Here is a 27,459-nt window from a genome sequence, read left to right as displayed (position 1 = left end):
CAAACACAAAATTCACAAAATATTACACACTACATGAAAGGTAATGTTTGAAAAAGCATATTAGGGGCACTTTAAAAATTTTCCTTTTTGGAGGAAAATTTTATTTTGGCTAAAAGAATTAAAGATTTTTATGTTCTTATAGACAAAGATAATGCTTTTAGACTTAAAATTACCTTTGTATTCATGTTTAGTCATTTTTGGACTCATTCTGTTTCATTAAATATACATTTTTATTTGTTTCATAGCAAAATCTAACAGTCCTGCTCTATCACTCCTCTCTATTTACTATAAACTAGAGTTTGGAAGGATAATGATCCAGCATTAACTTCCTTCATCAGTCATGTGTCATCACAACAAACACTGGATGGAGGAATCCATACAAACAGGCCTGTCCAGTGATCTTGAGTGATCTAACGCCCTCCTGTTTGTTTTCCCCACCCCTTTCAGTTCCTCCTATAAACTTTGTAGCGTGTCCTCAGAGCCTGTGTGTCGACATCCAACATTTTCCTGCTGGTTCACACTTTTCCTTATATTTGAAAAGGACGGCTTCTTTCTTTGGCTGCCATTTAACGGGTAAGAAAAAGACTTTAAATCAAGCAAATCTTCTCTTGAACTGAATTATCACAGCTAAAATAACATTTAAAAATTAGCTATAATATTAAATATTAAGATTCTGAAGATTTACTATTCATTGAATGTGGTTTACATCAGAAAATAGCGGAAGAGATGAAAAATATCAAACTGCTAAAGGACATAGAGGATGAGCTGTCTAGCAAGAACACCAAAAAGATTTGCATCCTGGACTGAAATACCACTTTCATAAAATTTGTTTCCATGCAAATCAGTAAACAGAAAACAGTCGGTCAAAGTCAAATAATTTGATGTAGAAGAACGTAAGAATGTAAGCCCTTAAAAATAAGGTTCCTAAAAGTTTTTTTTTTTTTTTGCAGCAATGCCATTTTTGGTTCTCCAAAGAAAGAACCTTTTCTTTTTTATATGCTAAAGAATCTTTTTCCACTATAAAGAACAGAAAGGTTCCATGGATGTTAAAGATTCTACATGGAACCATTGATGCCTATAATGAATATTTATTTTAAGTAGTTTAGGTTCACAGGATAAAAATGTGCATTGATGATATTTATTATTTTTACAGCACAACCAGTACAGTACACCTTTGTGTAGTCTATTGAAATTGAATAAAGGCAAATCTAGTTTCTTTTTGTTCACCTTCAATACAGTCTGATCACAGATGCTAGTGTTTACTTTGCAGCTAAGCAGTTATAAATGTCACTGGATCACATGACTGGAATGCAAGTCCTCCCCTGATAAATACTGGCTTTTGGTGACTTTAAAATGAGATCAAGTTCATAAGTCTTGACGCACCACCGACTCTGCTTTTGTTGTGATATTTTTATTTTTGTCATCTAGCTGATGTCTGTTTATCCAAAGCAAAAGCCCACATGGAGTCAAGGGCTGCGCTTGAGGGCTCAATGGTGATACAGGATCTCTGTAATTCTAGGTCAATCCTAATACACTATAGTGCTATGATATACTGAAATTTCCCATCTGAAATGCTCTTTTCCTGAGGCTGGATAAGCAAGATAGAGAGACAGATGGGTGTCTAACTTCCTTGTCTTTTTAATGGTCAATTAACTTTGTTAATAGCAATGTTGTTCCTGGAAAATTATTCAGGAACTTCTTACTTGGAATATAATAAACCCGTATACCTCAGCTTCAGTAAATGAGAATGAGCACCGGAAAGAATGTACCAACACTCAGTTGTTGACTAATATAATTTAAAGAAGTGTTGACATTTAAAGTGACGGGATTGACTGTAGGCTACGTGAGCTTTTGGCAGAGCATGTGCAGTCTGGAATTATTGAGCAGATATCTGGAGACAGTTGATAAGAGAATAGCGTTAGCTGTTAGACAAGTGGCTGTCACTGACGAATGCATGTCCTTCACAGCTTTTAACACAAGTGCCCTAAAGAGGGTAAGAGTAGAGCAGTGAAAACTCTTTGAACTTTGAGTGCTGCTACAGAGTGTTCATGATAATCAGATCACTTTGGCAAATATGCAAGACAAATACATGCTATGAATAAAAACTGATCATAAGCTTCCCAGTTATTATTATTAAAGAATCCCTAATTAATAAAGCGCATTTATGTGATATCTACATGGTATTTTTAATTTTCTTTGATATATTTGTTGATCAATTACATTAACACTCAAACATGATTTATTAAATTAGGAAGGAAAATAAAAAGGAAAAAAAAATGCTTTATGTATTGAAGAAATACAGTATACAGTGTGTTTATTTATTTAGGTTTATTTTTTAACAATTAAACAAATATATTATATAATATTATATACATTAAACTTTTCTCTCCCCAAAATTATTTCGATATTATAGGAATAAATTCCTTAATGTTTTAATAAATAAGTAAAGTACATTTATAAATATAGTTCATTTTAATATAAATAAATAAATGAAATATAATTTAATAAAAAGATCCCATTTAACAATATAAATTAATAAATAAAAACACTAAGATTTTCTCTTCCCAAAAATATGTATTTTAATCTTATATGAAAAAATAGCTCAATGCTTATAAAAATATTTAAATAAATACAGAATGAATGTTTATTTTATGCATATTGATTTTTATATAAAAGCTATTTTTCCCCTATACTTCCCCAAAATTATGTATTTAAGAGTTGCACTTCTCTTTGTTGCAACAAAAAAATAGCAGTAAATATCAAAATAGCAGTAAATAGTGGTACTTTATGCTTCACTGCTTTATCAGCCATTTGATTTTAAGTTGTCATAAATTAAAAAATACAAAAACAAGGGGACAGTGATATAGAGTTATGGTAAGAATGTGACGTCACAATCCAAAGGGTTAAAGGATTAGTTCACTTTTAAATAAACTTTTGCTAAAAAGATTTACTCACCCCCATGTCATCCAAGATGTCCATGTCTTTCTTTCTTCAGTCGAAAAAAAATTAAGGTTTTTGATGAAAACATTCCAGGATTTTTCTCCATATAATGGACTTCAATGGACACCAAACGGTTCAAGGTCCAAATTACAGTTTCAGTGCAGCTTCAAAGGGCTTTAAACGATACCAGATGAAGAATAAGGGTCTTATTTAGCGAAACGATCGGTCATTTTCGAAAAAAAAATACAACTGTATATGCTTTATATAAACAAACGTTCGCCTTCTAAGTGCCTCCGCCAAAACCGCGTTTCTGTATTCTCCAAAAAGCTTACGCTGTATGTCCTACACCTTCCATATTCAACTTACGGAACGGACGCAGCGCCAGTTACATTTTTTCCATAAGTTGAATAGGGAAGGTGTAGGACATACAGCGTAAACTTTTTGGAGAATACAGAAATGCGGTTTTGGCGGAGGCACTTAGAAGGCGAACATTTGTTTATGTAAAGCATATACAGTTGTATTTTTTTCGAAAATAACCGATCGTTTCGCTAGATAAGACCCTTATTCCTCGTCTGGTATCGTTTAAAGCCCTTTGAAGCTGCACGGAAACTGTCATTTGGACCTTGAACCGTTTGGTGTCCATTGAAGTCCATTATATGGAGAAAAATCCTGGAATGTTTTCATCAAAAACCTTAATTTTTTTTCGACTGAAGAAAGAAAGACATGGACATCTTGGATGACATGGGGGTGAGTAAATTATCAGCAAAAGTTTATTTAAAAGTGAACTAATCCTTTAAAAAAATGTGTGGTGTCCACTGTAGTGAACATCATGCATCAGAGGGTTAAAGATTGAGCATCCCACATCAGAATACAGATTACCTATAAATACTTACAAGACTAATCACCTGTTATTTTTTTTATTTTTAAAACTTGTATCATCATCTTAAAATAGAATTTCTTTCTTTTCCCATAAAGCACCAGAAGAACGCAACAGCGCCACCATCTCCATCCGTCCATTCCTCTTACTGCCACTAGTCTGCAGTCTTTATTCTCAGCCCTCAGAAGCCATCAGGATGGAGAGGGTGCAGCACATGACGCGGTCAGCGATTCGGAGGGCGTCCAACATCGAAGTGAACCCTCAGACCAAGCGCAACCTACAAGATCTCATCATCAACTTCTCCCTCATCCTCATCTGCCTGCTGCTCATCTACATTATCGTCTTGCTCATGTGACACCAAAAGATGACAACTGGCCAATCACAAGATGCGCTTGATTTAAAAAGATTCTTTTTTAATTTACAAGATCATGGACGATTTTAGGGAATTGAAAATGTCCTATTGATGATGATGATGCATCGCATGTCAATTTCCTCAAACGATATGGCTAAGTTTGTTGCATTCTTCCTTCAACAATATGCAAATATCTATTTATATCTATATATATTAGGTAAATTCAGATTAATTTTTTTGAGTGATGAATGTAGACCTCCCATAAGGAAGCAGTCATCTGAACTGTTCAAAAAGACAAAGAATTAACATCAAAATGGCTGTAATTACTGGCTATAATTGTTCCCAAAGGTGGACTACAAACCAGACACAGAGAACAGCAACTCCTCAGTCATTTATGTAAATATCCCCACAAAAAACATTTTCGTAATTGTTGTGTTGAAATGCAAAATTTATAGGTTAGTCCCAGAAATCATATATTATTCACAGAGGAACAGAGCACGTTGGCACTGAAGTAAATTACGCTATACGCTTAACATATTAATGTCTCTTTACACTTCCTGTGAACATGATCTGAGAGAGAGCTAAAATAGGAAATTTAACGATGTTTTTCAATGTGAACAACCAATAAAGAGAATGTTTGTTTTAAATGTTGTAACTGATTGATTTTTTTAAACAAAACTAGTGAGAAATTAGCCATGTGCAGATCCTGTTCAAGTCACTGAAAGTGCAGTGGAAAACCATAAAAAGTACCATAAAAAGTATTTAAAGTGCATTCACCTACAAATTAAAATTATTTTAAATAAACGTCTTTATACTCTCCCTCCTTCCAAACATGTACAGGTGCTGGTCATATAATTAGAATATCGTAAAAAAGTTCATTTTTTTATTGTAAATTATTTTAAAAAATGAAACTTTCATATATTCTAGATTCCCTACATGTAAAGTAAAACATTTCAAAAGGTTTTTTTTTTTTTAAATTTGTTGATTAGAGCGTAAGTCCAAAATCCAGTATCTCAAAATATTAGAATATTTACATTTGAGTTTCATTAAACGACCATCCCTACAGTATAAATTCCGGTTATCTTTTGTTCTTTGAAACCACACTAATGGGGAAGACCGCTGACTTGGCAATGGTCCAGGAGACAATCATTGACACCCTCCACAAAGAGAGTAAGTCACAGAAGGTCATTACTGAATGGGGTGGCTGTTTACAGAGTGATGTATCAAAGCATATTAAATGCAAAGTTGACTGGAAGGAAGAAATTGGGTAGGCAAAGGTGCACAAGCAACAGGGATGACTGCAAGCTTGAGAATACTGTCAAGTAAAGCCGATTCAAACACTTGGGAGAGCTTCACAATGAGTAGAATGAAGCCGGAGTCAGCGCATCAAGAGTCACCACACTCAGACATCTTCAGGAAAAGGACTACCAAGCCACTTCTGAACCAGAGACAACGTCAGAAGCATCTTACCTGGGCTAAGGAGAAAAAGAACTGGACAGTGAACAGTGGTCGAAAGTCCTCTTTTCAGATAAAAGTAAATTTTGCATTTCATGTTGAAATCATGGTCCCAGAGTCTGAAGGAAGACTGGAGAGGCACAGAATCCAAGCTGCTTGAAGTCTAGTGTGAAGTTTCTGAAGTCAATAATGATTTGGGGGGCCGTGACGTCTGCTGGTGTTGGTCCATTGTGTTTTATCAAGTGCAAAGTCAATGCAGCCATCTTCCAGGAGATTTTGAAGCACTTTATGCTTCCATCTGCTGACAAGCTTTATGGAGATGCTGATTTCCTTTTCCAGCAGGACTTTAGCACCTGCCCACAGTGCAAAAACCACTTCCAAGTGGTTTGCTGACCATGATATTACTGTGCTTTATTGGCCAGCCAATATGCCTGACCTGAATCTATGGGATATTTTCAAGAGAAAGATGAGAAACAGTCAATCCAACAATATACAGATGATCTGAAGGCTCAATAGTGCCTCAGCAGTGCCACAGGCTGAGCACTTCCATGCCACACTTCACTGATGCAGTAATTTGTGCTAGGAGCAAGTCATTTGCTGTAATATGTCCTGCCGATCAAGTATTGATTGCACAAAAGAACATACTTTAAAATACTTGAACTTTTCTGTTTTGCAAATCCATTTTTTGATTGATCTTAGGAAATATTCTAATATTTTGAAATACTGGATTTTGGACTTTCATGAGCTATACGCTCTAATCATCAAAATGTAAAAAAAAAACTTTTGAAATGTTTTACTTTACATGTAGGGAATCTAGAATATATGAAAGTTTCATTTTTAAAAATAATTTATAATAAAAAAATGAACTTTTTGATGATATTCTAATTATATGACCAGCACCCGTATGATTAAATGACTTAAGACACAAACACACACACACCAAAAAAAAAGTAATTTTCCCCCCATGCACTGATAGTTTATATTTCTGTCGTCATGACTTCAGAAGACTTGAAATATAATGCAAATATCAATTTTGTCCTATTTGACAGCTTGTCACTATGAGCAGTGGTGGTGGTACAGGAAAAAAAAAATGTATGGACAAATCATTTATTTTTTGGTAAACTTTTATGGTAAAAGCTCCTTCCCCGCCATACATTCTTTTTTTTTTTTTTTCATAAAATAAATAAAGCAATATTTTGAACAAAAAGCTGAGAAAATCATGTTTTTGTCAAAGACTACGTCTAGTTTACGATCATCAAAACAGACCGAATAGAGTCCATCAACACCCCCACAACTTGCACAGTCCTATACCTCGTTCTGGGTCGACATTTCATTCAGTAACCTTGGGCAGTTTTGATTTATTTGCTGTTGAATGTTTAATGATCTTGTTAGCATATATATGTGTAAGAAATGCTTCTATCACTTGTTTCTGCTTCTTCTTCACTTGTGTTTGTCAGGGTTGCCAGGTCTGCACAACAAAACCCGCCCAACTGCTAATCAAAAGTAGCCCAATCACGGCCAAAACGAGCGCAAAAGAAATTAAAAATCCCATTTGCTTCAACCCGCAGACTACAAAAACTACCTGCGGGAACAGTGTAAAAGTAACCCAATTCAAAGGAGAAACCGTGGACTTGGCAACTGGTTTGGATCCGGAGATTCCGTACTCTTTCAGAAGATGCATAATAGTGCCCACTATGGTATAAATGACGGAAAATTCTGTGAATGGCGGGGAAAGAGTTAAAAGACATGCAGTCCTGTTTCCATGCTATTAAAGTTTTTTTTTTTTGTGCAATTTATGGTTTATTCTTTCGTAACAAGACAGTATAATACAAATATAAGTGTCTGTGCAATTTATTTCAAAACTGGCAAGACATTGGTATTCCAACAGTTTTAGTCCATCCAGAAAAGACATATTTATGAATAGTATATGAAATGAATGTGCATTTCATTTTAAATCAAGTATATGCCCATATCAAAAGGGAAAATAACAAACTCACAGTGAGATATCAAGAACAGACGAATGGACTATTGAAAACTGCAGTTTCACATGCTCTTCAGTTGAGTGTCTTCAAAAATTTAAAAGGAGAAGTACTGTGAAAATAGCTCTTGTGGTTGCTGTTCTTTTGGTGCTACAGTTGAATCCTCAGTCTTACGAGGGCTGCACAAAACACAGAAAAGTCAAACACAACCAGTTACACTGCAGCAACATTAAAGGAAAGTGAATTTGCACATCCAAACCAAACACTTCCACATTGAATTGCTACTTTATTACATGACAATACTATCTAAGAAAAGTTATACTTGTGTACAGTGGCCGCAAAAAAATAAGTGGAAACTTCAGCCGCAATTTGAATGTCATCACAATAGATTTGTATTAAAGATAGCACAAGCTTGTTGGGTTTTTTTTTTGGAAATACATTCATTAAAATCACCTTAACTGTTGGTTAAAAGCAGTGTTAGTGATAACGCATTACAAGCAACCCGAGTTACGTAATCAGATTACTTTTTTCAAGTAACTAGTAAAGTAACACACTACTTTTAAATTTACAACAAAATATCTGAGTTACTTTTTCAAATAAGTAACGTCTAGGCTACTATTGTAACCCCCATTCCCATTCAGGCAGTTCGTCAGTTCGATGTTAACATAGGTAACGTGTGGAAATACACATATGGACTGACCTGTGGGGCAGTACTACATATGGAAGATCTCTGAGGTAGGTCCTACCTAGCCAGGGAGGAAACGCTACAGCACAGAGACAGGGCAGAGCAGAGCTGCCCTGTGAAAAAAAGACACAGGTTTACCGTCAGGGAAACCCTACCGTGGACGATACACATACGGGATTACCTGCAGGGAATCACAACATATGGGCATCTAGCCAAGTACAAGGGCTGACTGACAGGGCATGTACACTAGTCCTGGGCCTGGCATCGGATGCCTCCGCTGAGTGGAGTGAGCTCTCACCCCGAGGGGGCACGGCTCACCTTGGGACTGGTACGCGATAGCATCCACTAACCAGTGGGCCAGCCTCTGTTTGGAGACAGCTTTTCCCTTCTGCTGACCTCCAAAGCAGACAAAGAGCTGCTCTGAGCTTCTGAAGCTCTGCGTGCGGTCCACATAAGCGCGCAGAGCACGAACAGGACAAAGCAACGCAAGGGTTGGGTCTGCCTCCTCCAGGGGCAGCGCTTGCAAGTTCACCACCTGGTCCCGGAAGGGAGTGGTGGGAACTTTGGGCACATATCCAAGCCAGGGTCTCAGGATGACGTGAGGGCGAGGTCAGTCGCCGTGCGCAGTTCTTGCAACAACCCTGGCTCAGAACTACCCTTGTGCAGCTCTTTCAGAGCTTTTGCCTGATGGACCTGCAAGATGGCCATTCCATGCAGCCAGAGCTGCCGTCGTCATACTGGTCCTGGACGGGAGACGTGGACGATTCCGCCAGGTGGCAGCAGACTGCAGGCACAAGTGCACCGCAATTGCAAGCTCCACCTGTGGAATATCCACATAACCCTCGGCGGCCCCACCATTGAGGGTAGTGAGAGTGGATTAGGCAGAAGAACGATTCCTGGCAATAAAAGGTGCCTTCCACATCTTCTGAACCTCCTCATGCACCTCCGGGAAGAATGGCACTGGGCGGCACATGGCTGAAAACCACGCCCCGCACCCAGGAACTAATCATCCAGCTGTGAGCGCTTGGGACACAGTGGAGGATTCCACTCAAGCCCAATGCCCGCGGCGGCCTGGGCAAGCATGGCCGTCAACTCTGAATCCGTTTCCGCCTGAATGACCACCCCGGAGGGCGGAAGTTCCGCATCCTCATCCTGTCCAGAGGACAAAAGCCCACTCTCCGATGCAGCGATCGACATCAGATCCTCATCCGGAGCACCGAATGTGACACGGGGTACCTCAGTTGAGGCAGCTGCACCAGCATCCGGCAACTTGATGGCACATGGTGTGCTGGAGGAGTGGGAGGTTCGTGGGGGCGGACCCGACGAAGAAGCTCCCACTGTAACCCTCAGATCTCCCAAAGTGCTAACCAGACCACGGTTCTACTGAGAGAAGGCACGGGGGGCTGGGTAGCAGCAGAGGGGACTCGTGCCTTCATGTTAAAGAAGGAGAGTCGCGATTGCAACGCCAACATGGACATGCCATTGTAGTGAGGGCATGTACCATCCACGAGTGCAGACTCAGCATGCTGTTTGCCCAGGCATGTGAGACAGCGATCGTGGCCATCAAATGAGGTCAGGAAACGACTGCATCCAGAAAAACATGGGCGAAAAGACATCTCGAAAAAGATGCTGAACGCCAGTGCTGCTCTTTTAGGGACTACTCTGACAGCTGAAACGCTCAGGGATCAGATGCTGTGCTGCCTGTGCCAGCGCGCTGACACACACACCGCTGAACTGTGCCTTCACACCAGCTGAGAATCCAATGAGCTTCGAGGCAGAAAGCAATTAAAATTGCTGTTTTTGCTCTCTTAATGGAAATTTGCACTCTCTCTTAAAAGGTGAATGGATTAAGAGCGATCAGTTGTGACCGCTCGACTCCGAAGCAAAAGTATGAATGAAAGTGAGTATGCCGGTCCTATTTCTACCCGGATGTGCCGGGTGGGTGGGATCCGGCATGTAAATCTCACTGGCCAATTCCCATTGGCTCGTTTTTTACCACTTGGAGATGACTGGGCTCCCAGGCGACACCCCATTACGTCAGTATCGACTGAATGGGAACTCAAGTTACTTTGTTTTCCCATTTATTGACTGACACCTCTCCTGTCCCCATGTTGAGAGAAATCGGGAGTGCAGAGGCGTTGTGTGCGCTCTGTAAACATGATGCTTATTCTAGACTAGTTTTAGACTAAACATGGGCATACATTTACTCATTTACTTCTCCTGTGTCCTATTCTTCTGTATTTCAGAATGGCAGCACAGCTGAAAGGCTTGTTTGAGTTGCGCCCTCTACTGTACAGATGTGGATTTGCATTTCCTTTAGCCTGAGGCTCATTTATTTCACTTTTGGTGTGAAAGGGCCAAAAATAGAACTTTTTTTGTTGTTATAAAAACAAACAGCCTAGCCCAGATGAGAAAATGTCATGCAAAAGTAACGTAACACATTACTTTCTATAAAAAGTAACTAACGCAATTAGTTACTTTTTTAGGGAGTAACACAATATTGTAATGCATTACTTTTAAAAGTAACTTTCTCCAACACTGGTTAAAAGTAATTGCACACACTATTTCAGACAAATAAGGTAATTATGGGGAAAAAATGATATTTTCATATTTCTCATCTGTAATCACATTCAGACAGTTAAAAGTGTGTCATCCAATTCTTAAAAGAGTCTAAATATTTTTTGTGGCCACTGTACATGTGTATTAACATTATTTCCATATAGTAATCATTACTATAGTCAAGTAACCTTTGATTTGTTGGTGACATCAAGAATAATCCTAAAATTTCACATCTGTAACTACCGCAGCACACAGTGCAGTGTCTCTTGACGAATAGGAAGCTGCCCTCCTTGTTCAAGCATCAAATGAATCACAGGCTCCATGCTGTACTGTTTCCTTTTAAATGATAAATAAAATATGCCCCTCTACCAGAAACGGTCTAATATTATCTCCCATCTCACAGCATACAACATGTTCCTATGCCTGATTTTCACGTGGACAGAAATGCCAGGAATAGCTGTTCATCATTTGAATAGCTCATTTTAAAACCACAAAACAACAAAATGCATGAAATGTGAAGGGCGGAGTACAGCTAATGGGCGGAGCCATACTCGTGACTGCAGTGTGATGATGTGATGACAACAACCGCATGCTCGCTTTGGCATTCCAATGCCATTGTGTGATCACACACAGTTTACGTGAACTTTCAGTCCGATTTGTGATAATATTCTTGTCAAACTTGACACAATAAGGACATTGAGACAGAACTGTTATGCACAATTTATCATGCACATCAAAGTAGCATAAAATACAAACATTTTTGATGTGTGCCTTTCACCGGCAAGATGCATTAAAGAGTGAGATGAGCATACCCACAATTCACTCTGGACACAAATGGCTGTGTTCTCATATCAAAACGTCTAATCAACAGACAGACTGACGGTTTGTCTACCATTACTGCAGTACAGGACTGAGACTGTGTGATCCGACCAATGGCAAGACAGTTCTGTGGTTTAAGCATGTCTCTTGTGAGGACAAGGACGTCTCGGACAATCTCACCTCCGGGTGGAGTCGGCCTGAGGCGGAGGGGTTGGAGGGGGCTGAGGTTTGTTAGACCTGAGCTCATGGTGGTGAATGGGGGAGTTGGGGACAGACTCTAGGCAAGCAGGCGGAACGGAGCCGCCCGCCATCCCTTCTGCCGCAACAACGCTTAGGTTCGGAGAGCTGGCGAAACTGTTCGCAGGTTTTCTACTCTTACGCTACATTAAAAGGACACACACAGAAAGGGATTGTGGGAAGTCGGAGGTGATGGCGAACTGTAGCTTCAAGCTAAACGATGACAAGGTAATGAACATCATTTTGAATGTGGACAGAGAACAGAAATGACAGGTTATAGCCCTGTTACAAAACCTAGTGAGCTATCCACTTAGACAGCATTTTAAGGCATCACAGGTGCAGTTCTAAAGCAAAGGCTGTTTCAAATTTGATAACTATTAAATTAACCAGTTTCTGTAATTTAACTGTTGGACTTTAGCACTAGTACCAAGGTCATGGGTTTGATTCCCAGAAAACACACATATTGCTAAAGTGTGTGTCAAATGTGAAAAAATAAATGCAGCTTTCATGGTAGGCATAAGTAACTTTGAACATGCAAAAGTTTGAGGTCGGTAAGATTTTTGTTTTTGAAAGAATATATATATGAACATCTATATATATTTAAAGGCACAATATATAATTTTTAGCCGCTAGAGGTCGCCTATTCAAAACATAGGCGTAACTTGACTCTTTGATTGAGCGCAGAATCATTTAACGATAGTTTTCTGTCAATGAATGTATCCAAACATGTTGTTCCATTGCCTAATAAAACATATAATATCTTAAAGGGTTAGTTCACCCAAAAATGAAAATAATGACATTTATTACTCACCCTCATGCCGTTCCACACCCGTAAGACCTTCGTTAATCTTCGGAACACAAATTAAGATATTTTTGTTGAAATCCGATGGCTCAGTGAGGCCTGCATTGACAGCAATGACATTTCCTCTCTCAAGATCCATTAATGTACTAAAAACATATTTAAATCAGTTCATGTGAGTACAGTGGTTCAATATTAATATTATAAAGTGACGAGAATATTTTTGGTGTGCCAAAAAAAACACAAAATAATGACTTATATAGTGATGGCCCATTTCAAAATACTGCTTCAGGAGGCTTCGGAGCATTATGAATCAGCGTGTCGAATCAGCGGTTCGGAGCGCCAAAGTCACTTGATTTCTGCAGTTTGGCGGTTTGACGATCCGAATCATGATTCGATACACTGATTCATAACGCTCTGAAGCAGTATTTTGGCCATCACTATATAAGTCATTATTTTGTTTTTTTTGGCGCACCAAAAATATTCTTGTCGCTTTATAATATTAATATTGAACCACTGTACTCACATGAACTGATTTAAATATGTTTTTAGTACATTAATGGATCTTGAGAGAGGAAATGTCATTGCTGGCTATGGAGGCCTCACTGAGCCATCGGATTTCAACAAAAATATCTTAATTTGTGTTCCGAAGACTAACGAAGGTCTTACGGGTGTGGAACGGCATGAGGGTGAGTAATAAATGACAGCATTTTCATTTTTGGGTGAACTAACTCTTTAAAGCGTCTTTGGTGTTTCCATAGTTTCTACAAAATAAAACGGAAATCGAGGGTAACGCAGATATGATATCATTGATAGGCGACGCACAGACACATTCCATGTCCTGGTTAAAATTACTTATTTCTCTGGATTTAAACATTCTTGGAAACATCTGGGATAATGGAAGTACACAAGTCAACAAAATATATAACATCTTCTAGTGGTTTTTGGATATTTTAATCCAAAAAATCTTACATATTGTGCCTTTAATGCATACTATACTATACTATACTAAATAATCGACTATCTCAGATGAGTGTTGCAGCATTAGAAACATGCTAATGTCTAATTCTGGGAAGAAACTAATGGATAATTTTCTTCAGGTATTATATAGACCTCCTGTGCAGAACAATATTTGTGTGATGTGTAGATTTGTAGAGTGCTCTGAATGAGTAATTTTTAAGGTTTTATCTCAGTTAGGATGGATGCTGCCTATGTAGGAAGCACATAAGATTGTGGAACAGAGCTTATGACTTGGAAAGCAGGGTAGAACTTGATGTTTGAACATGGATATAAGACACAGACCATGACAACCGCACAAACACAACGTATGCAACAGAAAAAGTTAGACCAACTAAAAGAAGTGCAGAACGCTATAAATAGTCTCCCAGAACATCCCATTCCAGTGGTACCTCTGTAAAATACACTTCCCATAAGGCAAAACCTTTGAAGTATTCTTTTATTATATTCATGGATTCCATGAACTGTATAGATGGAGTGCAATTAAAAAAGGCTTTTTTTTTTACTATCAGATGAAATCCAGTTTATGTGGTACTCTTTGATCAGTGTGGCTGTATCTCTCTAACCTTTATAAGGGGGTTTATGACCCCGACATTGGGATTGGTGTTGAACACCTTGTTGAAGCCAGGCTCTCGATTCACCAGCTCCAGTTGATAAAACTTCTTGTCATCCTGGAACAAAGGAGGCACAGTCAGACCGAAAGGCCCTGTGCAGAAAAATCAATGAACTGATATTGACTTTTGTCTGAAGACATGTGGTGCTTTGGGACAAAACAAAACAAAAAAAACATATGAAGAAGTACAGTAGTACACATTTCACTTTTAATGTGGTGCTGCACCTCTGCGGTCCATTGCTGTGCATACTTACCACAAGCTTCTTGACCAGGGCTTCTCTCTCGGACACCATTTCTCTGAGTTCAGCAATCACCTGGAGGTCCTCCGGTCGGCTTTCTCTATTCCTGAACTTCTCCTCCGTACCTTCCAACCTGCTCACCCCATGCACATACACATTAAAGGGTAAGTTCACCCAAAAATGAAAATTCACATCGCTTCACTTCAAAAGGTTTTATTAACACCCTAGAGTCGTATGGATTATTTTTTATAATGGATGGATGATTTTTTTGGGGCTTCAAAATCTGCCCCCTCCCTTCACTACCATTATAATGCTTGGAAGAGCCAGGATATTTTTAAATATATCTCTGATTGTGTTTGTCTGAAAGAAGATATTTTTTGGTAAAAATAGTTCCATATAATTAAACATTTAACCTAATATTTTATAAGTTATGCAACATGTTAACATCAGACTCTATTGGTATCAAAACTCCCATCGTTCGTGGGCCAAAATTGATCCTATGTTCCATCTAATTGTAATCAATGTGTAATTTTTGGTGTTAGCATGTTGCTAAGCTAATGGCTCAATACTATAAGTATCAACAATACTTAGAACTTCATGTGTGGAGCGCTGAAGTGATTTGATATTCAATATGTAACTGAGATAAAGGGACTCACAGAATCTGCAGAGCAGAGATCTTGTCTTTTAGCAGCTCCTGAGCTTTGTTAAAATCTGACAGCATGATCTGGGTCTCTCTGTTATGAGAAGCATTCAGCTCTTCAATCTCCCTCTCAAGGCGCTTAGAGAGATCCTGTTCATGAGCCCTATGTAAAAACAAAACCCTTTAACATATGCAAAACAATGTATATATTCACTCTTAAAAATGGAGGTTCTTTATTGGCATCTATTATTCCATGAAGAAACGTTAACATCAATGGAACATTTCCAACCTTTCCAAAAGGTTCTTTAGTAAAATAGGATCTTCAGATTATTAAAATGTTCTTCACACTAAGAAGAATTTAAGGAACTGTTCACCAAAAGGTTACCAAAGTGTTTTTTTCTAATAGAGAAAACACGGGCAACAAAATACATTTAAATTTATTTCGCTCTATCTGAGGTGCACAATCTCCATTATTTATTAAAACAAATTCCCTCAGTTCCCCAAAGAACATGATCTCTTTTCATGTGCCAGAAATTAGATCCTCATTTGAATGAAACTAAAGGAAATTAGTTTGTTTATCTGCTAGACACCTCCACTGACCTTGATACTTGTATACTGTCGGAACAGAAAAAAGCAGCTGATGATATCAAGAGAAGAAAGCTCTGCCTGAAGGCATTGGGCTCCTGCGTGGGAAACAGCTTCATCTGCTTTCTCCTCATATTAAATTAGCTTCTGCTTCAGCTAGACTGACCTTTAGGATTTTATAATTTAATAGCTCATGAAAGCCAAAAAAGATTCTGCAGATGTCTGTTGCTCATTTTTGCATAAAATGAGGCTATCAAAAACTGGGATAACGGTAATGTTCACAGTTTGTTCTCTAACCTTAACATGAAAGTATTATCATGAGCACCTCAATTTCCTGTTCCTTTATGTTTCTGACTTTTGTGGCCTTTTTATTGGCAGAGATAGGGAAAGAAAAGACAAGAAGTGACGGGGAAAAAGGGAGGAATGGGATCAGAGGCTGAAAAATCTTAAGGTAAGAAATTTCTTAGGAACATTCTTACAAACTTTTAGAATTTATCTTAAGCACAATTCTTGAAAAATTCTCTAAGTTCTCATATTTTCTTAATAACATCAGTTTTTTTTCTTCTCAAGAAGAAAATTATGGCTTTGGTGTTAGCTGATTGTATGGAGGTTCTTGCCGTTTTTGTAGAGTTGTCACGTCATGACTGACTCATTTTACATTATTAATCATTGTTGTCACTTCAGTAATGGTAATATGTATTACATGTAACTAGTGTTATGTTGTAATGCTTAATATTTCAAACAACCCAATAAATTCATTAAACATCTGATCTGTGGGGATTTAAAACAAGTTGGAGGTTAAGAAAAAATTCTAATGCTCAAGTTTTGTCTTAAAGTGTAACTTCGCCGATTTTCAACCCGCTCTGTATTGTTACAATGTCCATAGTATATGTAAATAAACAATGTTTACTCGTTCTCTGTTTTACCTGGACTGAGTAATTCACATTTATTTTAATAGCTCCAGGTCTTTGTGAAAACAGCAGTTTCTTTTCCTTTTTCCCATCCTAAAACACTGTGTTCATGGTTTGAAATGTTGACTACAAACACAGGTTATTCAAATTTTCCATTGTGTAACTTCCGTAACTCACACCTGCTATAAGTTTACTCTTTGAATTCTTGCACCCAGGAACAATACAAGTCGACACCCATTAAGTTTGCTAAGAAGTATTTCCTACTAAACTGTTTATGCAGCCAAGTTTTATTAAAAGCCCATTTTGCCAGTGGTGACATACCCCTTTAAGAAAAAAAAAAAAGAAAGAAAAAAAAATCTTAATAAAAGTTTTGGGAATGAAAAAATATTCTTAACTTTATTTAGAATGTATTAATTTTTAGTTTAAAAAAAAAGAAAAAGCATTTAAGAAGAGTTTTTTCATAAGAATATTTTGTGAATCCAGCCCCAGAATGTGACGTGGGAACTAATGGCACTTTTCCACTGCGTGGAATGACTCGGCTCGGTTCGGTTCGGCACGGCTCGCTTACTTTTAGTTTGCTTTTCCACTGCAGTTTAGTACCGCTTCAAAGTGGGTGGGATTAGACTGATCGTTATAGTTGCACCGCCTTTACTGTGGTGGATCCGCTCCTTGGCTACCAACGAGTCACCTCGTGTACTAACCACGATTTCTTTTTTCAAGTTGCGTGGGACGGTCGTTTAAAGCAAGTCGTTTAAAAAAAGTTGCGCGAACAAATGATACTGCGGTGGCTGTTACTGACTACTTAAATCTTGTTTGGTGTGTCATGTTTTAAATGCAATGATGCTAGTAGTGACGATTCTCTCTGACCAATAAGTGATCTGCAGTGTTTACATGTCACATTTATTATCGGTTTGGCTTGCTTGGAACCTCCACCGAGGTGGTACTATTTAAGTGAGCCATACCGTCCCGTACTGAACCGTACCATGCAGTAGGAAGAGCGCCATAAGGTTGTCTGAGTAAGTACCAGAGTATGTCCCCTGCCGGCCAAGTCACGTAACTGACAGTCCTGTAATAGAAGTTAAAACAGCCTCATACAAGGTTAATATATCCTCACAAGATGGTACCTGATCTGCAGATTGGCCTCACTGCGCGCCCGCAGAACTTCTTTCCCTTTGAGCTCCAGCTCTTTGGTCAGGGTGCTGATGGTCTCATTGAGCGAGTGGATCTCATGGTCCAGATCGGCGATTCGGTTCTTCCAGCAGCTCACCTCCTGTTTCAGTTCAGATAAACGCTCTAGAAGGTCTTGTTCCTGGAGAGGCAATCCACAAAATCCACAAGAGCTGATAAGACTTTAACAGATGGATGACTGTGTGTCTAAACAAGGCAGCAAATGCAGTTTTTATAAATTCATTGCATTGGAATGATTCTCTTAAAAAAGCATTAAAAGACGTTTTGTGCCAGACCCAGGGGCTTTCAAAATATGCATATAGGTCACATAAAAAGAGATTCAATTGTGCTGAAGTATTAGCTGAAGTGAAACGAACATGAGAGAGTGAGACAATGAGAGTGTATAAGAGAGACAGACAGGGAGGGAGATTATAAATCAAATATGAAAATGGGAAAGAGGTGCAAGTCACGGTAAGAGCTCCCATAATTCAGAATTCAGTACCTCATACTTTATTCATTGTGGTTATTCTTCAAATTTCTATAAAGTGCAGCTTAGCTTAGAGACATTTTATAATGGCCTAGCACCCATTTCACATCTCAGTCAGATTCAAGCCTCTCTATTGTTAGAAACCCTAACTTATGTCTTGAAACCAAAGGAACCAAATGTGGCATCTGGTTTTATTAAAAGACAAGTAGCAAATTCCCGGCCCTCACGCTCAAATAAGAAACATTTTAAATGTGGGATTTTGGTATTCTACTTGTTTTTTTATTAGTGGTTACCATTACTATTGATCATATTTAAAAAGATATTTTATGAAAAACATTCCTTTTTTATGAAAAATATTGCCTTTCATTCGGTCACTCTCGACGTCACGTCATGACAGACAAAATGGGGAGCTCGCTAGAGAGGACAATCTACTTCGAGTGTAACTAAAACAAGCCAATGCACATTGGCAAGCAATATTTGCATCAGCTGCGCCATCCTGCAGCGTGGGTACTTTATGAGCAGCAGGTGACTTCATGAAAAGTCATGAAAAGCTTTCTGTTCTGAAAGCTTTTCTATAAACTGAGCTGTTCTTCAGAGAAGAAGCCTCTTTCCTGGTTGGTGTTTCCTGGTCTCTTCTTTTGTTTATTTTTCTTTCTGCCTAAAGAGCGAAAAACATCAAAGGCTGTTCTCACAGCTGGTAAATGGTGCGCTGTATTAGAGCGTTAAAAAGCTGTTCTCATTTTTCTCCGGAAAGCCTGAGTCCCCTCTGCTGTTGGCCAGCCACTGCTTGTGTGTAAAAGCACAACCACAGGTCTGCTCGACACTTTGGGAGATCAAGGAGATCAGCGAGAGCTTATCCGCCAGGCAAAACTCGGACGGACCTCTCGCTCCTCTGCGTGTCATGTGCCATCGAGCTGCAGCGCAGGTTGTCACAGCAACCAAGTGCTCGCTCGGCGCTCTTGGTGCATGCTGTAGCAAATTAGCTCAAAAGAAATATAAATAATTAATCTGGTTTTAATTAATATAGCTAAAAACTAGTTATAATTAATTATAAATATTTGGATCAGTTAATAAAATTAACTTAATGTAATAAAATTAATATTATAATCAATTAACCTGTTTGGCCAATGAACACTCAGTTCTAATTGTTTATTAATTCTAAGAAATGTTAATTTCCAGGTTATGGGAAATAACATTATTATTGTACAGTACTACTCAGAGCATCTAGTCAGGATCTGCATGATTAGGGACTCCAGTATATGAGCATGTAACACGGACAACTTTACGTGTGACATGAACAAGACTTTATTAACTAGACTAAACACTTAAACTACTCTCACATTCACACACATTCATGCATACAGTTTACCAAGGGAAAGAGAGAGCTGAAGCAGAATACAGGAAAGCAAGAAGTTATTGTATTGTTTGAAATTCAGCAGATCAACAGCCTTGAGAAAACAAGGATACTTAATGTATCAAATAATGAGACTAAGTTTGATACTTGCATGTCTCGCCCATTTAAATTGAACTGTCCTGATGCAATTTGTTGAGGCTCCAGTTGATCTTTGCTGATGTTGTCTTGATGAGAGAGAACCAGTTGGATTCAGAGGATCTTTGGTAACTGAAAAGTCTAGGCCGGAGCCTGGCACAAGCTTGGGGTTCCTTAGAAGCTTCTAGCTTCTTAGCATCATCTTCACATCAGAGTTTTCTCAGTAAAAAAGCACTGTGATCTTGTGATCAGTGATTTTAAGTGTGAAGATGCCACACCCTCTTAAGGTGACTGAGCCAATAAGGAGTTATCCCTTCGGCAGGGGTCTTTGTTCTGTAGCAAGATATTAGCATAAGACATTGGATTGGACGCATGAGAGAAGAATTCTAGATTCTTATAATACTAGTGTGTCAGCAACATGTAACGCAAATTACCAAATAGGAAACGAAAGTTGGAGTCCATCAATACCAAACATGCTACCCATGTGATTGTAGTTAACCATAGTATGCAACTCTGAAACAATAATACCAAAAGAGTTCAAAAGAGAGAATTAATACATAGGCCAAAGCCTATAAAAGGAAAATCATGAGATGGGAAAATTGGATACATGTTTATACATTTCTCAAGTGGTTATATATAGAATATATAGGATTAAAAGGGTTTATTTGTCCTCAGAAAGAATTAAGTCAGAGTCACATTCCTGATGGCAATAAAACTTATCAGTGTTCTTGTGTCCTGTAACAGGACACCTGGTTATGTCCGTGTGTTAGCTTCATTTGGGATGATAGTTGCAGTTTAGGGGGATGGGTTCACAGAACTTTGAAAGAGAGAGTTTCTGTATTATTCATTAAATATAATGTGACCTGAGGGCTACAGAGGGCTTCTCCTTCGGGGGAACCAACCCCCTAGGGCCCCTCCCCCTTTAGCGCATTGCAAGCTGTGCAGCTTCCGGATGGATTGCTGGTCCTTCTCATGTGGGAACCTAGAGTTTCATTCGGGGCTCTAGCTGAGGATCAGATGTCGATCGCTGCATCGGAGAGAGGGCTGTTATACTCTGGAAATTAGCTTCCCGCTGTAATGGTGTGTGCTTATGCTGACTCAGATTCAGAGTTGACAGCCATGATTTCCTGGGTCGAACCGGATGTGCATGGAAAACTTGGCAGTATGGAGTTATTTTGGTGTCATAAACACGGAACGCAAAAAAAACCAAAACCTGCATAAAGTTTTCTCCTCTCTCACTACCCTTGACGGTGAGGTGGCTGTGAAAAAACAGGTCACCTCTGCCCTGCATGTGAGGCCAAGGCACTCTTAATGCACAAGGGTAGTTCTGAGCTGGGGTTGAGCTGTGGCAGTAACACCGCTTGATTTGCCTCATATGAGACCGTATCAGCACCGGCTTCACGGCCGAATCCAGAGATAGGCGTGGCAATGCAGCACTTACTGGGTGGAAATCACACCGGCCTGTCACCAAACTTTCAGCTTGTGGTTGGATCCTTTGTTTCTCCAGGCAGGAGTGCCCCTGGAGAAAGTGTCTAGGCATTCTGTGGTATTCACGGATGCCTCTGCCACCGGCTGGGGTGCCACGTACAACGGGCATGCAGTCTCAGGGGTTTGGATGGGACCCCATCTGCATTGGCACATCAATCGCCTTGAGTTGCTGGCAGTACGTCTTGCACTGAGCCACCTAAAAAAGCGCCTACAGGGACAACACTGTACAGACAACACTGCGGCCATTGCATACATCAACCATAGGTGGTTTACGCTTCTGTCACATGTCGCACCTCAGCCGTCATCTCCTCCTCTGGAGTCGGAAGCATCTGAGGTCGCTTTGTGCCATTCATATTCCTGGCACTCTCTGCCATGTGGTCGATGAGCTATCACGAGCTGCGCTCCCAGGAGAATGGAGATTCCATCCCCAGGCGGTCCAGCTGATTTAGAGTTGTTTCTGAGCCACACAGGTAGACCTGTATGCCTCTCCAGAAACCACCCACTGCCAGTTATTTTATTCCCTGACCGAGGGAACACTCGGCATGGATGCACTGGCACACAGCTGACCCAGGGGCCTATGCAAATATGCGTTTCCCCCAGTGAGCCTTCTCGCACAGACACTGTGCAAGGTAAGGGAGAACGAGGTCTTACTAGTTGCACCCTATTGGCCCAACCGGACCTGGTTCCCAGAACCGATGCTCCTCGCAACAGCCCCTCCATAGCCGCTTCCTCAGAGGAAGGACCTGATTTCTGCTGCTGCAATTTCTGTTAATCGCGACTCCATAGGAGGCAAGTCAGTTGGGAAGCACGACCTGGTCGTCAGGTTCCTTAGGGGTGGCAAGACAGTTAAATCCTCCTTGACCTCCCTCCATACACTCTTGGGGACCTCACTCTGGTGCTCAGAGCACTTCAGATTATCCCATTTGAGCCTTTGTAGTCGGTTGATCTAAAGATTCTAACCATGAAGACTTTGCTTCTAGTTGCATTGGCCTCCATCAATTCAGATGTTCAATTGTGCCTAGTGTTCGAGCCGGTGACGCCCACGTGGTACTGAGACCCCAGCATGGCTACGTGCCCAAATTTCCACCACTCCTTTCAAGGACCAGGTGGTGAACCTGCAAGTGCTGTCCCCGGAGGAGGCAGACCCAGCCTTAGCTTTGCTTTGTCCCATCCGTGCACTACGAATGTACGTTGACTGGACACAAAGCTTTAGGACCTCAGACCAGCTCTTTGTCTGTTACAGAGGCCAGCAGAAGGGAAAGGCTGTCTCCAAGCAGAGGATGACCCACTGGATAGTGGATGCCATCGCCTTGGCTTTCTAAGCTCAAGGCGTGTCCTGCCCACTCAGGCTGCGAGCTCACTCTACTAGATGTGTTGCATCCTCCTGGGCGCTGGCACGTGGCACCTCGCTGACAGATATTTGTGGAGCTGCGGGCTGGGCGACACCTAACACGTTCGCTAGATTCTAAAGCTATTGTGTTAAGCCAGTCTCCTACTGTGTTCTCACTTCAACCGGTCGGAGACACCGAGAGGCCCCGGCTTAGTGTCGGCTTGCTGCGCCAGTATGTGCACTTAATTCTCCAGAGTGTCCCTACGGGCAGACCCTGTTGAGTCCTCCTATCACCCCCGGCAGCCAGACGTGGCAGAGCATCTGGCACCAGGCCTACATCTGCAGTATCCATGTGAACAAATTCTAGGCTGGGTGCCAATATTTGCGACCCTGAGGAGATGCCATAAGTGCAATTTCCATGGTAAAGTTCCTAAGTGGAAGCCTGTGTCTTTCCCTTGACAGAGTCTGCTCTGCCGTCTCTGCCATGTGTTGCCTCCTCCCAAACTGGGTGAGAGCCACTTCAGAGACTTCCATATGAAGTACGGCCCTATGGGTTAGTCCATATGTGTATATATCCGGGCCGTATCCAGATGAGACCAAGGACCTGCACCTTGACACGACCACAACGCAGCCCTGAAGTATCAGCAGAGATTGAGTCAACTAGATCATCCCCTGTGAAGGCCTCATCGACACGACAGCCACGACACAGTTCCTCAACAACCATCCATACCGGCGTGATGAATACGATCCTCAATTGGATGGAACTGAAATAAATACTTTTAATGTTGCGATCCTATTGGACTTATGATAGCAACCTGAATTGTAACAAAGCACTGTTGGCCAGAGGAGAACTGGCACCCCGACTAAGCCTGGTTTCTCCCAAGGTTTTTTTCTCCATTTTAACACCAATTTGCCACTTGTCTGCCACCTGATGTCACCTGATGGAGTTTGGGTTCCTTGCCGCTGTCGCCTCTGGCTTGCTTAGTTGGGGACACTTGACTTGACATTTGATATTCAACAGTGCTTTGATCTGCCTGCATTGACACTATTCTTTAAGAGCTGCTGTGCAGCCAAACAATGTACCAGTTATCAATGTAAAGCTGCTTTGACACAATCTACATTGTAAAAAGCGCTATATAAATAAAGGTGACTTGACTTGACTATACTCCACTAGACCTTCTGTGGAGGATGTGGTTTCTGCAGCGTTTCTTCTCCTATAGAAAGGGTATGCTTTCCCAGTGTTATCTAAGTTCACTGTGTGGGCATCTCTCTGCGTAAGCCCTGTCCCATCTACGAGAGGGCTCAGCTAGCTTACGCAGGGCACTGGAAGGTGGCAGCACCTGTGGCGCTTTGGTAGGGATCCCAATTCGTCAGAGGAGACGTCACGTCCCATCACCACAGCTGCTGTACCGCTGCTGGTGTGCCAGGTCGGCTCCTCAGCAAAAACCTGAAGTATGCAATGCACCTGCTTCTCATTAAGTACCCACGCTGCGGGACAGCACAGCTGATGCAAAATCACATGCCAATGTGCACTGGCTCGTTTTAGTTACACTCGAAGTAGATTGGCCTCTCTAGCAAGATCCCCAATTTGTCGGTCATGACGTGACGTCCTTCAGGGAACGAGGGTTACATACGTGACCAAGATGTTTTTAAAATGAAAATCCTGTCATCATTTATTCACCCTCATGTAGTTTCAAACTTGTATGACATTTCTTCTTCTGTGGAACAAAAAAGAAGATATTCTGAAGAACACTGAGATCCAAACAACATTAGACCAAGTGACTTTCATTGTATGGACAAAAAAAATGTTCCAAAGAAAAAAGAAAGTCATACAGATTTGAAACCACAGTAAATGATGACAGAGGGCTGAACAAACACCTAAATACACAATGTTATTTTAGTATTATTTCAATACTATTATAACAATTAATGTTTTGAATTAGCTTATCTAATATTTATATTTTACTTTATTTAATCTGATTAAATCTTTATTAAATCTATCAGACATAAATGATCTCTCAAATATTCTTTATCTGTGGGCAAAAATCCCACAGACATGCACAATATAAAATATTCTATTTTCCCATTTGTATAGAAAAATACAATGTTTTAAAAACATTGCGGCTGAAAATTGAAGATGATGCATATCATGTGTGGCTGTCTGTGTAGTTTTGCTCAGGTTCAGATGTTCTTATCTGCAAGGCATGAGATTCAGAGGTTCTCATGAGAGAAAATGCTTCTTACTAAATGCAAATAGAGCAAAATAAATCAAAATATCTTTCTCCTTTTGGAATTAATCAAGAGTCTACATCCATCAATCCAAAATGGCAAGTCTGCCTGTTGGGTTTAGAACCTTTAACCTTTTAAAAAAAATGCTCACATGTTCTTTGCAGCGCTCAATAGTGTCGTCCAGCTCTCGTTTGGCGGCATTGTTCTCCTTCAAGTGGACTTGTCTCAGGTGTTCAATGGCAGTGGCATGAAGATGATTGAGCTCTGACCGCAGGGAAGCTATAGCACACAAACACACACACACACACACACACACACAGACACACACACACACACACACAAAAACAGCACAAACCAAATCTTTCATTTACTCAGAGTTATTTTCTTGCACTGAGAGCCTACCAAGAGCCTAATTGTGGTTTAACAGCTCTGGGGTGGTGACCATAAGGTTGTAGGTTCAAACCCCTACAGTGAGTGATCCATGAGCTATTATAATCATACCCTTGAGCAAAAAGATTTCCTATTTAATAAGTGCACAGTGAGTGTGCACTTTTTAGTGTTTGCTTTCATGATAACAGTGCATATGAATATACTACAAGACTTTAATGACCCCATAAAAGGCTCTAATCTTGTAGGCTGGTGTGTGGCGATGTAGTTAATGTAAGCATATGACTCACCCAGCATGGCTTTGCCTTCATCCTCCAGCTCAAAGCGCAGCGTCTGCAGCTCCTGGTCTGACTGCTGCTGAAGGATTTCCAGGGTCTGTCTGTGGGCTTCTCTTAAAGCATGTAACTCTTCTCTCTGTTCCTGCTTTAGACGATCCTCGAGCTCCTACACAAATGCACATGTACAGGCGCAGAGGAAAATAAAGAATAAAAAAAAAAACTGAATCACACATGCAATGCATTAAACAAAAGACCACATTTGCATCTGAATGCTACATGATGTGAACAAAAGGTGTCAATGAGAAAACTAGATTTGCATTTAATGAAGGAAATAGCAGAGTAGCCTATATATTTATAGATGCCTTTATATTTTAGGAATCATTATCATCATTATATTACTATCAAGGAAGCCTTAATATCAAACAATTAAAATAAAATCCTGCATTAAGCTATTTGGACTAAATTCTTTGCAGAAATTTGGGAAGAAGAAAAACATTTAAGAGGACTTTCAATACAGTGGGTTAGTTAGTAAGCCAGTTAGTTAGCCATGCAGTGTCATCTAAATTACAGAATCATCCAGTTTTCCTGTTGACACTCTGCCTCTTTATCCTGCTGCTTCCATGCCACCACACGTCTGGGAGGAATGAGAGGACATTTAAACAGTCCACCCACAAAGTCACTCTAACATGCAGCGCCAACAACTGCATTCAAGGGCTGACATAAAAGAACGGAGATGAAAGCAACTATTAATGTTTTTTTCATTACTTGGTAATCCGAAATGTGGCCAAATCAGCTTAAAAAAGCTTCTTTCTTGGCCGCAGAGCCAGGCTGAGTGAGATGGAGAAAAGCCTGTTAGACTCGTCACGTGTCTGCTTCAAATGTCTGGGCTTGCTATCTTAAAATACACTGTGTAATGCCCAATTTTGAAATGAAACAACAGCTGCAGGTTCCTGGGTGAGAAACATGTTTTTGTGTGCATAATGTGTTTTAGGAGTAGACGGTAGACAAGTAAGGACAAAAAAGGAGCGTAATTTACCATATGGATGTCATGCACAGTGCAGATTCTCAGTGTGGGGTGATAATGCAGGGGTGACAAATCCAGAGAGTAAAGGAAACAGACATGTACTATGAAGGGGAAGAGGAGACAATGAAGGTGACAATCAATACAGGATGACAGGCAGGAGGCATCATGTCTAGATGAAAAACAGGTAACAAACACAACTGTTCAAAGGTTTGGGGTCAGTAAGATTTTTGTAAAGAAATAAATATTTCTTCAATTTCAAATAAATGCTGTTCTTTTGAACTTTCTATTCATCAAGGAATCCTGAAAAAATATCACGGATTACACAAAAATACTGTTTTCAACATTGATAATAATAAGAAATGTTTCAGTATATTAGAATGGTTTCTGAAGGATCATGTGACACTGAAGACTGGAGTAATGATGCTGAAAATTCAGCTTTGCCATCACAGGAATAAATTACATTTTAAAATATATTATAATAGTTATTTTAAATTGTAACCAATTTTTTATTGTCTTTTTGATCAAATAAATGTAACCTTGGTGAGCATAAGAGATTTCTCTCAAAAACATAAGAACTCTTACTGACCCCAAACCTTTTATAATCAATGAGCTGAATGCATGTTTGTGAGCAGTATGGAGGTTGAAATTCATTATATGAAGGACACAGAAAGCTTTTCATGCCTTTGTTGTTTATTTTTTTACTACTTTTCAAATAGCTTTTATGTATATATTTAAATATTTTAACTATGAACTATAAAGTCCAACATAAAACTATGAGTATGAAGTTATAAAATATAAAAACAAAAAAATATAAAATGTTAAAAACTATGACAAAGGCCAAACCATTTTAATATTTATTGTGAAAAATGGTGT

At 39.8% G+C, this 27,459-nt stretch overlaps 2 protein-coding genes across 4 annotated transcripts in view; one reads left to right on the top strand and one right to left on the bottom strand.

Annotated features, from left to right (window-relative positions):
- Window positions 1-413: 413 nt before the first annotated feature.
- Window positions 414-4,816, top strand: LOC127499099 (cardiac phospholamban-like). The gene is made up of 2 exons (XM_051869217.1): window positions 414-573; window positions 3,916-4,816. The coding sequence occupies exon 2, from the start codon at window positions 4,014-4,016 to the stop codon at window positions 4,170-4,172; it is 159 nt and encodes a 52-aa protein (XP_051725177.1). The 5' UTR covers window positions 414-573; window positions 3,916-4,013; the 3' UTR covers window positions 4,173-4,816.
- A 2,643-nt stretch (window positions 4,817-7,459) lies between these two features.
- fam184aa (family with sequence similarity 184 member Aa) overlaps window positions 7,460-27,459 on the bottom strand; it is a 44,876-nt gene continuing 24,876 nt past the window's right edge. The window contains exons 11-18 of one of the 3 annotated variants that reach the window (XM_051868423.1): window positions 25,575-25,728; window positions 25,049-25,176; window positions 17,832-18,016; window positions 15,228-15,374; window positions 14,587-14,704; window positions 14,286-14,390; window positions 11,847-12,046; window positions 7,460-7,782 (exon numbers count right to left, since the gene is read on the bottom strand). In XM_051868423.1, coding sequence (XP_051724383.1) covers window positions 7,701-7,782; window positions 11,847-12,046; window positions 14,286-14,390; window positions 14,587-14,704; window positions 15,228-15,374; window positions 17,832-18,016; window positions 25,049-25,176; window positions 25,575-25,728 — 1,119 coding nt within the window. In that variant the 3' untranslated portion in view covers window positions 7,460-7,700. Of the gene's footprint in view, window positions 7,783-11,846; window positions 12,047-14,285; window positions 14,426-14,586; window positions 14,705-15,227; window positions 15,375-17,831; window positions 18,017-25,048; window positions 25,177-25,574; window positions 25,729-27,459 lie in introns of those variants that run through there. The other 2 variants (XM_051868424.1, XM_051868426.1) reach the window with 2 other exon arrangements.

The sequence above is a fragment of the Ctenopharyngodon idella genome, chromosome 17, assembly GCF_019924925.1.
Source record: "Ctenopharyngodon idella isolate HZGC_01 chromosome 17, HZGC01, whole genome shotgun sequence".
In the NCBI taxonomy this organism is placed as follows: domain Eukaryota; kingdom Metazoa; phylum Chordata; class Actinopteri; order Cypriniformes; family Xenocyprididae; genus Ctenopharyngodon; species Ctenopharyngodon idella.
This window is presented reverse-complemented; position numbering and strand designations above follow the sequence as displayed.